This window comes from Apteryx mantelli, chromosome 3 (assembly GCF_036417845.1).
Source record: "Apteryx mantelli isolate bAptMan1 chromosome 3, bAptMan1.hap1, whole genome shotgun sequence".
In the NCBI taxonomy this organism is placed as follows: Eukaryota; Metazoa; Chordata; class Aves; order Apterygiformes; family Apterygidae; genus Apteryx; species Apteryx mantelli.
The window spans coordinates 41,009,180-41,025,451 of NC_089980.1; the positions used below are offsets into that span (position 1 = coordinate 41,009,180).

At 38.2% G+C, this 16,272-nt stretch overlaps 1 protein-coding gene across 2 annotated transcripts in view; it reads left to right on the forward strand.

The window, feature by feature from the left end:
- The window catches only part of RBKS (ribokinase), a 73,078-nt gene that overhangs the window by 43,414 nt on the left and 13,392 nt on the right, over positions 1–16,272 (forward strand). For both annotated transcript variants that reach the window (XM_067293181.1, XM_067293179.1), the window contains one exon: positions 8,890–9,078. In XM_067293181.1, coding sequence (XP_067149282.1) covers positions 8,890–9,078 — 189 coding nt within the window. The remainder of the gene's footprint in view (positions 1–8,889; positions 9,079–16,272) is intronic.

A 16,272-nucleotide genomic window follows, 5' to 3' on the forward strand; every position in this document is an offset into this window, starting at 1 on the left:
GCTAAGAGAAGAGCATGGCCCTGCTAATTGTAGGATTTTCCATCTGATGACAATGCCTGTCATCTGCCAGAATAAGTTCTTCAAGGCTCAGTTAGCCTTCTTTGAAATTTCTGTTAAAATCCATCACAAACCATATCAGAAGACCTTAGTTCATGAGTCTTCTGGCACTTCAGGGTCTAAGTAACCCAAGCTGATATCAGAGTTTTATTCTGGGATATACATGTCAGCCAAGTTCAGACACCTCAGTGCATTCAAAAATTCGCAAATAGCTGTTTCCTGCAAGGCGGGAGATGCTGTGACTCCTCACGTCTCTGGAAGGTGAAGTTTCCAGTGTAACTGGCAGTGACATCTTTTGTAGCTTAGGCACTCTCTAACAGCCATCAGAGTTCAATTATATGTGATGGTAAGAATGATAAGGCAAAGTATTTATTCTTGTTCAGGAAACTTGCAGGACATCCATGTGGTGTTTTCTTCATGCTTTCAGAAAGCACTTATGCCTGGACTATGCCCTTGGATTGGCTGAATGGGGCTATGGTGCACATTTTTGGCTGAGAACACCCATACTCTCCCACCAATTTAGCAAATGTCATTTGTTGTTTGCTTTTTTCATAATGTCACTATTTACTTTTTTTTTTCCCCTGAGGAAACTTATTCCCCATATGTTAGAAACAAAAACTTTGTTTTTTATTTCTTGCCTCTTCCTGATTTTTCTCTCATTGCTCTTTGCAACACACATGTTAAAGTTTTCCTTTTGTTATAGTTTATTGCTAGAGGACAGTCTTTAAAGAGACATTCTTTGAGATGTTTGGCCTGCTGGAGCCAGGGTGTATTATTATTACCACCACATGGAGAAAAGAAAATGACTTCTATTTGGAGAGCAAGAAATACAGGTGTATAATTATAATAGATTCCTGCTCACTCATCCACCTTTCCTGCAGAGCTGAGGGTAGTTTGCATGCTTTTCTATTTTCTTTAGAAAGTACCTACCATTTGAAGATAGCTGGGATCACTTTGTGCACAGTCAGGACAGGAGATATGCTCTCTGCCGATGAGGAGGTTTATCTCTTCTGATTTATGGATATGGTAGACCTATGGAAGTTCCTACCAACCCTGTCATAGGAGTCCAGATCTAATTGTGGGACTCTTACAGCATATTCTGAGAACAAGAGTTGCACATAAATAGCTTTGTTTTTAACAATAACCTTTTCATTTTTTACAGTGAAATCCATTACATTACCAGGACTGTAATAATCAATTATATTTTATTTCATCCCCTCCATGTATGTGATTTGTTATTGAATTGATTTTCAGGGATGAACTAGTGCCATTGTTCATTTCTTTTTGCTAAGAAAAGAGGAAAAATGAAGCATTTGTTTTTCTTATGTCACAAGTTTGCAAGTTTTTTTTAATCTTAGTAATTGTTCTATATTCATGTGCCATCTGTTTTCTGTTTTCTTTTATGACTTTCTTTAATTTCACATCACTGTAATGTATGCACTTGAGAAGTTTGATATAGAGACGAATGTTTACATACCCAAATAAAGGTCACCAATCACATCTCTACATTGCTCTTAAAAGCAATAAGTTAATTTGACAAATATTAAGGATAATACTGATTTTTCTTTCAAAATATTTAAACTTTATTCATTCAGTCAACTCCATCTGTATTTTCTCCATCTTCTTAAATCAGGTAGTCCTAAAACCTTTGGTGAGCCAGAATATATACTGGGAAAAGATCTTCATATATATGTATGTATGTATGTATATATATATGTAGAGAGAGGGGTTTTTTTACTATCTTTCCATTAGTGTCTGCTAGCAATCACTGTCAGAAATTGGAATTGGATAAGATGAACCTTTGCTCTGAGCCACTATGGCTATTCTTACTTTATGGGTTTGGGGTTTTTTATTCTCTATGGCCAAATCTATTGAATGTGCTGCCTACAACTGGTGTCTTGAGAGTCTCTATTCCAGCTCCATTCTCCTTCCTATTTGTTATCGCTAAGTCTTGAATAACTTCCTCCTAGCCAAAACCTTTCTGTTCCAGCTGTGCTCCTTTTGGGGGAACTTTTATTTTTTTATTTGGGATTTGTAGGTACTGTCGGAAGACAAATAGTGTATTCTTGGTTTATCTTTACTAAGCCCTTTAGATAGTTCTTAATAAATCTTCTCAGGTTTAAAGACACTTTAGAGCTATTTAGTTCAACTGTTTCTAAAACATTGCTTGGTTTAGGTTTCTTATTCATTTAAATTTACAAGCATTATGACATGGTTTTGCCAAAATGTCTTTATCTTTGTATCTTTGTTGTTTCTCCCAAATTACCTTTAAATGCTAAACTCCTGTGATTTGTGGATATCATGTGAATGATATGTTTGTAACAGAAGATTATGATAGCTGTAGAAAGGAAAGTTAGCCATTTAGATTAAGACATGTCCTAGATTATGTGGAGAGTTTGTGTTTTTTAAGATGAGAAAAAATGGGATCTCCCTTGTGATTAGCTCAATTATTACTGAGTCAGAAATTTCTATTGTTTGCTCCCATGAAGGTCAACAGTTTTGATCTATGATGCCTTTATCACAGAAGGAGAGTTTAAAAGTGTCAGTTATAGTTTCAGACAGCCATGGGATGTCAGGTCCCAAACATGTATCAAATGCTACTTCACACTTTATCATATATTAAATGTTTCAGGTTTTAATGAAATCACATGCAGTGTCTGGTTTAACAGCACAGCTTGTTCTTATGGATTTATGTGCTAGGGAGAAGCAAACAAAATTATACTATCAGTGAATTATCTACCATTAGTTTGTCTAGAAGGCTCTTCACAAGCTGTTCTTTTCAGTCTTGCTTGTTTCAATAATAAATTTTTTTTTATGTCTGACATTACTTTCTTTTTATGTGGTTCATGAACAAAAAAACTCAGAACAAATCTTGCAAGGTTATCAGTTCTTTCTTTGCTTAGCCTGTAGTTCAGTTTTATCTTTTCCCAGAAAGATCAAGCTTGTTGAGACTAGTTTGTTAATTCCCAGATGCAGCACAGCCTAATCCCTGAGGTTTGTGCAGGAATGTGCTAGTTCTCCATTCCCTTAATTCTTCTAATGAAAAATAAATGTATCAAATGTCATCTTAGTGAAAACCAATGGTTATTCTTTTCAGTTGTCTGTAAATGTTGAAAAAGAGACAACCCCATACAAGACAAGTTCTTCAGGATACTCACCATTTTTTCCCACATATTTGTACGATTCCTTGCTGTAGTATGGCTCCTAAGCACAACCACAATGTCGATGCAGCTCCTATGTTGTTTTTGTTATTTAGCGTGTGCATAAAATTACACAGCCCTACAGGTTAGGAACCTAAATATATTGCACATCAGTGATTTGAACTTGGTCCTAAACGTTTTGAAGAACAGCTGCTTCTCTGTTCAGGGAATACTGAAGAGCCCTTCAGGAGAAGGAAAAATCTGGAATGGTTACAGCAAATGATTTAGTGTGTTGAGCTATTTTAATGCAACACTTAGAACTGCTTACTCCTAATATAAAATGGGTAGCAGACTTGTGATCTAAATAAGGCCTAGCAAAATTTTAGTTTAATACTAGCAGAATATTGTGAATCTTCAATGGTAGAAAGCAATATATCTAAGTATAAATTTGTCACTAATTTTGTTAAATAATACTGCAAGACCTATAAAAATAATACAGAAAATTAGATACTAGCTCATTGTTTCCATTTATGTATTTTTGTCTATTAGGAAAAGTTAAATCATTTTTGGAAGAAATATTAGTTATGGAAAGTCTTATTAGCATAGCCAAAAAACAGAAACAGTACTGACATTTACAAGATTCATAGAATATTGAGATTATAAAACTGCATCTGGAGTCTTGGATTAGGACGTTTAAGATGTTGCTTATTAATACAGAGAGGTTAATAATAGGGATAGTCTTTATTAAGAAAAAAATTGATATCTCTACTACACAAATCAACAATAGGTCCTTTAGAATTAAAGTATTTCAGAACATCTCATGAATTGACCTTTTTGTTTTACATAGGAGAAAGGTACTATCACTCCATTACATAGAAGTTGCCAGCAATTCACAGTACATTTTAATTTGAATTCCAACTTTGTTCTAAAGCATATTTTATCAGTTGCTGGAAACTATGAAATTTCCCATGATTAGTCTAAAATGAAAAATGTTACTTTTGGGAGGAGAGGGGAGGGAATAGCTTCAAGCCAATTCATTTCAATCAGTTTTTAATTATTCTAGCATGATAAGTATTTCTCCCTGTATGTATGTAAAAAATTTATAATTTGAAACAACTGGAACTAAGTTGGCTTGTGACCCACTCTTGCAATTGCTTATGCACCATATCTGTCTCAGTACTTCTCTGGGACTCTTTACATGTGTTAGAATTAGTGAGATCAAGTTTTTGTTCTGTCATTCTCAAGAAGTCTCCTCAGGGACAAGGCAAGTTTGTAGCCAACTGGCTTACTGTGTTTAAATATTTAAAATTGTTGTATGTAGTTTTAGATGGGATAGTTGTAAAACTGGCACAGTTTCATTATTATTATTATTCATTATTTCTATTCCAGCAGTACCTGAAAATATTTTTCATTTGCGAAGTTGCTATTGTGCTAGGTGATGTGTGGACACTAAAGAAAAAGATGGACTGCAAAGAACAAACATGTCTTGTTATCGCACCGGTTTATATATGTTGAGGAATATAGATGGTAGGACCAGACCTCTGGAGGTCCCACACCCTGGTGAAGCAGGGTAACTTAGATCAGTTTGCTCAGGGCTGTGTCCAGTCAAGTTTTGACTCTCCCAGGATGGAGATCCCACAACCTCTCTGGGCACCTATTCCAGTGCTGCACCACCCTCCTGGTGCAGAAGCTTTTCCTAATATCTAATCAGCATTTCCCATGTTCCAGCTTGTGCCCATTGTCTCTAGTCCTATCACCATGAGCCTTCAGGAAGAGTCTGGCTCCATCTTCCATACATCCACCCATTAAATAGTTGTAGTCAGCAATTAGATCTCCCCTAACCTTTTCTTCTTAAGGCCGAACAAACCTGATTCTCTCAGCCTCTTCTTGTATGACCTGTGCTCCAGCCCCCAACTGTGCAGGGATGCCAAAAGTAGACCCAGTACTCCAGGCTTGGTCTCACAAGCCTCAAGTAGAGGATCTAGCACTTCTCCTCGGAAGTGGCTCTGTAAGCCATAGGTTGCCCTGAGTGCGCCACAGTTGGGAACACTTGGCAAAGGCTCACATCATAGTTTCATTCTCACTTATAGCCAGCGCGAACTCGTACTGCAGTTGAAAGTTAATTGTTTTGTTTTGTTTTATTTTGGGGTTAATTTTAACACAGATCTGCCTTACAATCCGCTTTATTGCCTGGCCACACGAACGCCTGTGCTGGCACAAGAGAAGAAGCTGTGTCGACAGGAGTGGAAGGGAGGGCAGGACCATTTTTTTATGTAGCAGTGCTGGTTTATGTCAGCTTACTGTGGCTAGACTCCACAGTCTAAAGAGACATAGAGACTTAACTAAGATTAGAGAAGAGTATGGCCAAGAACCTTCATATCAATCAAATTAAAAGTTTCAGTTACATTTCTCTTCTAATTTTATAATCAAAATTAAGAAAATTCTGTGTAGATTAGTTATATAATATCCATCATAAGTTTATTCTGACAGAAGTTTTGTGCAATGTCCTCTTGCTTTAATAAGCCCATGTAAATGAGGAGTTTTATGAGACTAGCTGCAGAAAAATAAATTTCTTCATTTGCTGCTCTTTTGTAGAGTACTATGGCAAATGTCCACATTGAACTTTTAGTATTGTTATTTAATTTTTTTCTTTACATAACCATTAGTTATTTCCGTCAATTGTACCATAGTTTGTTTGTTTTTTAAATAAGATTTTACTGAAGGGAGGAACTTAAAAACTCACCACAGTATTTAACATCAGTTGACATTTACCACAATCTCTAATTATTGGCACAGAATCAGTCTGGCTTCTGTTGCTTTTATGGTTCTTCCAGCTTGTTCCACTGTTTTTTAGTTTTACCATCCTGCTGTAAATGAATTATATGATAGTGGTTTCAAGCAGTTGAAGGTCTACTTTTATACAGACCCTGTCTGATTCAAAATAAATCTGTGTATTGTTATAAGCAATATAATGATGAAAAGAAAGATTTCTGCAAAACCTTAAATATATCAGTCCCCAAACAATTTTTGTTCCAGAAACCAAGCAAAAAATCCTGTTTATGTAGGACACAGCTATCACAATAAGGAGTACAACATTAATACTAAGCAGACAAATGTGTGTTTCATTACAAAGAATATTATCATTTTGTGATTGTTTATTTTGAGTACTGTGGGCTCAATTTCAAGAATACAAACATTTGCAAAAATTCAATATTGATACTTTTTATGGTGATTTAAATAATTCAATTACCGTGATCATGAGATTACAGAAGTGTAAAGATCAGCTAAAGTAAACCCAAATTAATTTGACTATGTCTCTATCAAAACCAAACCCACTTTCTTCTTGGAGGCTTTGCAAAATGCCTAGAATGTTTGGAATTATTGCCCATTGTGAAGTAGATTAGAAATTCATTTATCTAGTTTCATTCAAGGATTTGTGTGTGCGTTTTCATAATCTATTTTTATTCTTGTAACATGATGTGCTAGGTGTTCTGAATGTAAGAACACATAGTTCCTGCTCCAGAGATCTTAAAATTCACAAAGAACCTCAGACTTTGTAAGCACTTGAATATTAGAATATATACATTTCAATAATATTTATTATCTATCCCTAGGTGCTCCAAAGCCATTATTGGGTTACAGATTTCTTGCAAACCATGCAAGAAGATATATTCAAAAAGTTTTGTGAGGCATTTTTTGAAACAAATTCTATCTTCTGAAAACACTTTTGTACCCTTTAAAAAAACATAAATAGATTTCATTTGTCTAAATAGTTTTTACTGCAAGAAAATTTTGAGAAATGTAGTGACATTGCTAAAGAGCAAATTTGGTAGGTTTAGTTGCCTTCTCAGTAATTTAAAATGTACTATATTCTGATCTGGCATCAATGTGGCTAAAAAAAGTAGTTTTAAATTGTGTGTATTTGTACCTGCAGTACCTGAGTTTATGCAGCAAGGTCTGCCACACCAGCATCTACCTTGTGACTCAACAGCTCTTGAAATCATTAGTGCGTTTCTCTAAGGAGGGACTGCAGAACTTGGTCCTATGAACACAAAACTTAAAACCAATGAGTACTCTGTTAATGATAATATAAACTCTAATGCAGTGTGTTGGGGTAGGCCGGCCCTTCAAAGCCTCAGGGTGCTTCTCTGTTCTGGGCCAGAGTGAAACACAGGAAATGACAGTGGCAAGCAGTGAGGCCTCTGACTCGCAACTGGGGGCGGTTTACTCTGGGATGGCTGTGGTAGTTCCTGTCCCCAGCTGTCTGCCTGCCCCGCTGTACTACAGGGATGGCCTGTACTCCATGGAGCAGTGGCTGAATTGCTATGGTTTACAGGCTGCTGTGTCAAGGAATAGTGCACTGATTTCAAGTTTCAGTAATACATGGAAAAGTAATTTGAAATGTTTCAGCAGCTATTTCCCAAGAAGTTGAGCTGTCTGTGCAGCAGAGGTCGGGAAGTATAGCTGGCAAAGAGATTCCAGAGTAAGCATTCAACTGAAAATAAGCCCTAAGAGTGTGGAAGTTATGCCCGATTAATAGATGGATATCTGAAAATACTGCAGGCTGCATTTTTTTTCAGGATGCAGCAACCTTGTAGTGTAAGAGTAGCTCTTCCCTCTTCTATGGCAAGCAGGACAAGATTCAGTAAAGACAGCAATATACGCTTACTTTTACTTAGAATTGAAAGCATACTCTAGTAGGAAGGAGGAATACTGCTTGGTAGAGTGTATCAGATAAAACTTATTTTCTCTTCCCTTTCTTCCTATTCCACTCTTGTCCTCCTCTTCTGCCCACCCTCCACCAAAAAAAAAAAGGTGCATAGCATTGACAAATATTATGCCAGCAAATGTATGAAGTGGAGAAAAGGATGTTTGATTCTGGAGTCTTCATTGCAGATTTTGGGGAAATTTACTCTTAGCTGGGTGGAGCTAGAAGGGATTAATTTTAAGAGTCAGCTGGGAGAAGTTGACTCAAAGTCACCATCTGCTAGAAGAAGCGTTTATCTGTGTTTGTAAAGAGCCAGCACAAAGGAGTTTCAGTCCTGACAGAGGCCTATGGACATTGCCATAGTACACATATATAATAATCCTGTAATGGGCCCTTACCCAAAGAGGGCTTCAGACAACTTTTAGGTATTCTTATCTAAAAATATAATTTGAAGTAGACACGGTGATCAAAGTTGAGCAATGGTATTTTTTCCTGAGAGAGATTTTTCCCCAGTAATTCGTCAGTAGCTGAACCCTGAGAATTTAAAAGTTTCTCACTTAGCAGTAAATATCCTTCAAGAATAGTGACCAAGTTGCCATGTACCATTTTTCATATTAGACCACAAAATGCTTTTGCCAAGGACTGCGGTGTTGTCTTCATTTCACATATGAAGAAACCGAGGCATGTGGGAGAAATGTGATTTTACTAAAGGTTGCATGCCAGGCATGTTGTAGAAGCTGGAACAGAACCGATGCCTCCTGTGTCTCTGCCTAAGCTGCTCTCCGTTAGTCTGCAGTGCCTGAAGTGCACACTGATTTCAAGCACAGAGCAAGGCATAGCTGAGTATCAGTGTAGGAAGTGGTTTCAGGATCATCCTATAATACACATTTTAAGAAGATATTAAATACTGTTTTGAAATGCAACTGTTGTCCAAAAATGAATACTGTCAAATTATGATTTTCATTTGTGTGGGTTATTTTCCAGGCAGAAATTTTAACGGGCATCCCAGTTGGCAACCTTGAAGATGCTCAAAAGGTGGGACGCATGCTGTTAGAAAGAGGGTGTAAGCTTGTAATCGTTACTCTTGGAGCAGAAGGCTGCATGATGATATCAGTAGAAGAACCTATTCCAAAGCACGTTCCTGCTGGGAAGGTCAGGGCTGTGGACACTACGGTACGTTTTTGTGGTTTAACTGTCTTGCTTTGGAAAACACTACTTAAGCACTAAGGGAAAGCAATGAGTAATCAGCCAAATCTTTGGGCACTAGCACAAAGGCTAATTTATGATGTGAAATTGATATCTTGCTTCCAGCCTCTTGTATATTAAATATCAGTTCACTTGAGTTTTATAGGCTGTATTGTAGATATGCTAGAATTATTATAAATACTGATAGTATATTCATGTTCCTTATTTACTGAAGTCAGTACCTGTCTCTTTCTCACTGAAATGTGTGGTGCCAGTCACTTGAGCTGCAGTCCTGTTTTTTCACCTTTGCCCAGTCTTGTAGTTTATCATCTCCGTAACTTGAATGCTGTGGAAGAAAGGAGATTTTACTGCCCTCATAGTCTGAAACTGAGTGGTTGGCTCTTCTGACACAAGCCTGAATTGTTTACCCAGACAAATCCTTTACCAAATCTAGCATAAGGTACATTGAAGACGTAATTTTTACAGAATATAGTGGGGAAAAAAAAAAGTATTCGCTGCTTCATGACTTAACTATGTTATGATGGTAGATAAGGAATACTTGCTCAGAGACATTTTCATCTTTCCCATTTTTAGGGTATTTTTTTACTACTTGCTCAGAATTAAATTCAGAAAGCATTCTCTAACAGCTAAACTGCTAGATACAATACCCCCAGCAAAAAAAGAAAAAGAAAAAAATATCAGGAAAGGCAATAGTTAAGATAGCCTTGCTAAGAAAACCTCACCACATTGCACATATGGGGCTATTTTGTGTTCCTAGTATTATCTGACATAAATCCAAAATAATTCCAGGGGAGTTACTGAGAGCGGAGCAGGTCACGTTGTATGTACTAACTATACATTTAAATGCCTGTTATAATAACGTCATATTACATATGTTCTGTTACAATAATTCATTAAAATCCTGGAGATTTTACCATCTGGTGCATTCCATATCTGAATTGTATTAATAATAACTAGTTCTTCTGACATGTTTTTTATCCATGGACCTCATACTGCTTCACAAAGAAGGAAAGTAACTGCTTACAAGATGAGGAAAGGGAGGCATAGGGGACGCCTCTAGCTGAGTGGCCTCCAGTGGCAGGGCTGGGAGTAAAGTCACTTCTCTTAAAACAGAAGATCAGTGATAGATTTGTACTGTGATGTGTTGATACTGTGGAAGGCTTTGTTTCACTGTTATGTTTAATCCTTTTCAATTTAGCTCTGAAAAAGGCATACTTGGGCTTTGTTTTCCTCTCTTGCCCCTTTTGCCATTTAGAAGTTTGACCTCGAGTTAGGGTTGATTGTGTAATGTCCTAAAGTTCTGGTTAAAGAAGGCATCACTGTACTGTCGTGCGTATAAGGCACTCGATAAGGAACTACAGACACCTAACCTCATCTGCTCACATTAACCCCAGAATCAGAAAGGCAGAACTCCCAAACCTGCCTTGATGCCTGCCAAGAAACAGGATTTATTAGCTTGGGAGCAACACCTTGTGAACCTGGCTGTGCTGCTTCTTGCCCTGAGTTGGTAAATCCACCATTGCTATCAAATCTTAGTGTTAGAATTTTCCTTTTTACTGTACATCGCACAGAAGTGATGAAGAAGAAACATGTGTGAACTGCTTCTTCAAAAGAAGCATAAAATTGCTGCCAGATCAGCTATTGTTTGATTTATTATGGTATTTGCTGCTGTTGGAATAAAACAGCAATACTGAAACCACACACTGTGGCTGAAAAGTGTTTTTTATCTTGCCTAGCACTTCAGAGTTTCATGACTTAATTAATTTAACACTCCTTAAAAAAAAGGAAAGAAAGAAAAAAAAAGCAATTTCTTTGCATTTACTGAATCCTTGCCCTGCCTCCTTGTGGCCAGCAGGTTATTGGCTTTCATATAGCAGAGGATTTTCACAGTTAATTTTGTTAATCTACTTAAATGACAGTGGGTTGTTTTCAGTGAAACAGCTGTGCTCAGTTACTCTTGCAGACTGAATGAAAAAAGATGTGTTGGCCTTCCATTATAAAAGACTTACAGTGCTTAGACTGATTATCACTTTGCTTGAAAGCAAGTGGTTTTAAAGCAACCCTTCTAAATACCAGTCAAAATAATGGATAGTTTTATTACTAAAATAAGTACTAAAAGTTGTAGTAGGACACTATATTCAAATGCATATCTGCAGTGGATCCCCCCCTCCAAAGGAATAAACTCAAGTTGTGACAGCTTAGCAAGCAGCCCCCCATCAGCAGAGTGGTCAGAGCTGTTCATGTGCATGCTCCTAGGCTATCATTAAATACAAAATAAAATTTGCTGCCTTAAATTGCCCTCTTACTTCAGCCTAAGAGCTCGTGTATCTTGAGGGAGCAGGCAGTAATTTTTTAAGCTGCCATAGCAATCATATCGGAGTATGTGCCCATATCCTTAATTGACATTGTTTAGACCTGCAGAAGGCAAAGCTACTGTCAGATGAAGAGCTAAATGATGTGTATAACTCATCATAGGATTTGCAAACTGTTAGAGTGCCCTTTTGAAACTAGTCTGTATTAAAATGGAGTTTGCAATCTAGAAGATACACACATAAGATACAAAATGAGCCTCAACAGCCTTCTCCACTGTAGAAATTTTCCCACAGCTGCTGCTACTGGCCAGAGTCCTCTCTGCAAAAGTGCAGCTTCAATACTGCCTCCAGGCCATTTCCTCTGTGAACAGCAACTGTGAGAAATTTTGGTGAAAAAATAGTTGGATAGTTACAGCCATAAAGAATAACAAGTTGAGTTCGTTCTTCCAGGTAGTGTGCTCCCCATTCCCTGTCTTCATAGGCTTATCAGAGAGATCAATAGAGCATAGAGTCTGAATTTTCCTCCTAGCCCCTGAGATAGTTAATCTAAGAGTTTAGTGGCAGAACACTGGGAAAAGCTGGCTCCATCTCCCACTCTGTGGTGGGACACGAATTTTCAAGATTGAAAATCTGGCATTTTTCACCCACACTAAATCAATACTATAAAGAAAAAAAAAAGGCTTGGTGATTTTTTTTTAGCACTAGTTATCTTAATGTGGGCTCTACTAATGTATGCAGTGCTTCCTGTGACTGTTAGCAGAGCTCTCCTTTCACAGTCCAAAACATGTAGAGCACGACTAGTCGTTTAGAAGGAAGTTTTGCAAGACGTGGTATTGTAAAGCTGAAACATCTGTTTCTCTTGTTATAGCTAAATAAGACAACAACCTTTTGTTAAGAAAATAAACTTTCCCTTCATTCTACTGGTTTCTATATGCAAATTTTGAATAAAATTAAAAATTAGGGATTTATTGAAAGCTAATCCTCAGATTTTCTGTATGAAAGAAAGTAATATCTGATTAAGCCCACTAGCTGTAGCACTTTGTATTTTAAACACATTACCTATGTAAGAGACTTCTGATACATGTAAAATAAATAAAATTAAAATATATAGATAATATAAAAATCTAGGGGATACATTATCATCTATTTTGTCTACTTTAAATAGTTGCTTTTAAATCTGTTTGACTACTTAAATTTAAGTATATGCATTTCCTTTATTTTTAGTAGAAGCTATTTCCACTTTACTTGAAATTAGGTACATGAAGCTGCATTAAAATAGCTTTGAAAGATAATTATGTAATTCCATTTATGACACTTCTTCAACTGGTAGCAGAAGGCTTCACAAGCCATTCACAAATCTGATAAGCATTTCATAGAAATCAATAATGCCATGTACACACATTCAGCACTGGTGCGTGCGTAGGTGGGCAAATGCTGAAGCAGTCTGCCTGCTGCTGGAACAGACCCACAGCTGAGGTGGAGCACAGCAGCTGTGTAAGAGCCCAGCTGTGGGACACAACCAAACACCATCAGGTTAGATTTGTTCCTGAGGTGAAGTGGATGATCTGGGCACTGAACCCCATGGTCGGACTGGATCGTGATTGCTGCTGCTGCTGCAACCCAGAGCGCAGTGACCCGGCAGGGGCATATGCGGTCTGTGAATGGTGAAGGCAACTCCATCCCCACTGGAGAATGAAGCTCGGCTCCTTTTGCCCCTTTGCCCCCTCCCTCCTGCTCTGCTCCTGACAATCACGCACAGTGTAATTTACAGCACTATTTACATCTATTTACATTTACTAATTATATTCCATTGAAACTGCCAAGGAGAATTTGTCAGATGAATGTAATTACCCAAAGTTGGAATTTGGCCAGCAGTGAGATTAGTTCCCTTCCATTTTGCGAAAAAGCACCATGGGATCTTACAGAGCAGAGATCCTCAAGTGGCAGCGGGGGACCGAATCGAGCCCCTGCGGTAGTGCCAGTGGCCAGCCAGCAGTGCTGCTGGAGTGCCACGCACGCTGGCAGAGCGGAGGCCCCACCAGGGCCTCCTAAATGCAGCCGGGCTTGGCTGAGGTAGCCAGGCTGCCTTGGAGCCCCATTTACACGGGGTCAGAGCTTTAGGTGGTTGTCCGTGCTGGGTTCCTTCAGGAGATGGGCCAGCGCAGTGATCTGTGGCTGTGGCAGGCTAGAGTGCATCTGCACCTCTGGGGCTGCGCACAGCAGGTCTGGGCTTTGCTTTTTACTGTGGTTGTTACCTACAGTTGAGGACAGGTGTCCTGTCTAGGGTTCAAATAGGAGGGTTGGAGCAGGCAGAATCATCCCCTGTGCATAGGCTGTAGTGGAAAATGGGTGCTCTTTGACTACACAAGCCAGAGCTGCCCCACTGCCACTGCCCCAGTTCCAGGTTGCAGCACTGAGATCACTTTGTGGAGGAAGGTACTCTGGGGTTAGTGTTTGTAACCTCTGGTTCACTCTGGATCCCAGTTTGGATCAAGATGCTGAATAACATCCGTATGTGCCTGCACCAGTTAGGTTGACTATCTAACTTCCATCCTGTCTGGTCTTTTAAAATGTAGTGGAGGTGCTCTGCTTAAGATCTCTTTAGCAGTTTCTACTTGACCTTTGGGTTTACACATATAGATGTTGTGTGCACAAAAATCCTGCATTTGCGCACTCAAAATCAGGTGATCAGGAATCTGCATATCACTTGGGCACACAATATTTAGATGCAAATTTGGAATCACTTTTCACAAAGGTGCCCTTAGTCATCACAGGAAGTCCATGTTATCTCTTTTAGATCTTACGGGGGGGGGGGGGGGGGAACTTAGGATGTTTAACTTCACAGTATTCCTGAGTACAACCATTAAATTTCCCATAGCATTTCTTGTATTGCTGGCATTTTCTGTGTCTTACCTGTGCCTTTCAAGTGCACAGTATGCACAGCCTGCTGAGGAAAGCTGAGGACATCACAGGTTGAAGTGACATGCTTATAAACAGGAAGCTTATTTATGAGACATGATAAAATTCAAAATTTAATCTACTCAGTTATGCTTTAAATTTGACACAAGTGTATAATTTATTCTATATAGTCCTTCTCTGTACAACATTCTCAGAGACTGATGATACATACTGTTTGTCATAATCGTAAATGCTACCATTATTCTTTCATGTCAAATCTGCAAAAGAAAGGCTCATTGCTACCATATGAATTTGTCATCAAATGTTTTTTGTTCAAATCCTATTAAGTTTCTCTCTGATTTCTTATTACAATATATTAAGTCTGGCTCTTTTACTATGAGAAAGAATTAAAGAGGCTGTTTTTAAGCAGGAGAATGCTCACTGAGTAGCTTTGTATTGGACTCTGAAAATGTTATACAATCTTCATTTTAAAAAGCCTGATATAAGGGTATAGCTATATAATTTTAGATATGTCACAGTATTCAGGCCTGTACAGTAATTGTGGTCTAAGGAAGGCAGTGTGGTTTAGTGATTTGAACAAAGGACTGAGTAAGATTTCCATGGCTCTGCCAAAGACTTGCTGTAAATCCTTGGAAGAGTTACTTGTCCTCTTTGTATCCCAATTTATCTATCCATAAATTGGAGCTGCTATTAATGTTTTGCATGTAAACCATGAGAAGTCTGTTAGAGATCAGAACAGAACCTGGGAGGCCTTTTCCCAGGCTTGTCATATAACCTCAGGCCTGTTGTGCTTCTCTGGGGGCTTTACAAATTCACTGAAGTTCTTTTGCTTGAAGCTGAGAGGTCTTGTCTGTAAAAATATGGTTTACACTAAAATTTCCAGACTTAGCTGTACCTTCTGGTCTGGAGAAGCCTGAGCGAGAGGAGTGAAGTGGACACTGAAAATAAAGCCTTAGAATATAAATAAATCCAAAACAGTCCTCCTAATAACAGCAATTCTTTGTCTCCTGACTTTGTGGCATAACGTCTGAGGCTCAAGGGGATATAAATACAACACTCTGTGCAATGACTAATTACTCAAAATTCTGTGCATCAGCAGAAGTGGGACTTGTGGTTGACTCTAATATTATCAAATGCCTTTGCTATTTAATAATCTTGTAGCCGTACATTATTTAGCATGCCGTTTGCACAAAGAACAGTGATTTTATTTCAGCTATCTCTCAATAAAGTAAAAATGCAGCTGGTAGTAAATGAAGCATTTGGCAGACAATGTGTCTGATGTACAGTTCTTTAACTTGCTAAGAAGAGAAAAACGTGGTAGGGTGTTTAACCTTTTCCTACCCAAAGATGTAGCGTGAAGGAGGAAAGTGACCACAAAGGGCAAGGGCTATTTTTTTCTTTTTTCTTCTTCTTTTTCATTTTGTTTTTCTTTCCTTTTTAAGGAAGGAGAAAAAGTTACTATCGGGCAAACAACTTATCTATCGGCGGGGTTTATTCACACACCAACACAGAGTAATTATGCCCAGAGCTCCCACTAATGTCCCGCAAACCAACAGCATAATAGCTTCCTTTCTTTAACTTGCAACCAAAATAGGTTAATAAATAAGTTTAGTTCCAGTCATAGCCCACTTTCTGACTTAGCCTTCTGCATTCCCTCTTTTACAAATATGGAATCCATTGAATTTTGGAACAGAGGAACCATGAGGAATAAATTGATCTGCCAGACACTCCAATCAGCAATCTGCATTATAAATCTATTTAAAGCTGCATCTATTATGTTCTGAAGTTCAGCTGAACTGTGAAAGGGCACATGACTGAAATCACTACATTGGAGTTGACTCACGGTTAAGTGTAGCTGGGAATTGCTTGGCTCATCACAAGTTTCTGCTTCTGATTCAGGCATTCTAAATACACTTAAGTTTTTGAAGAC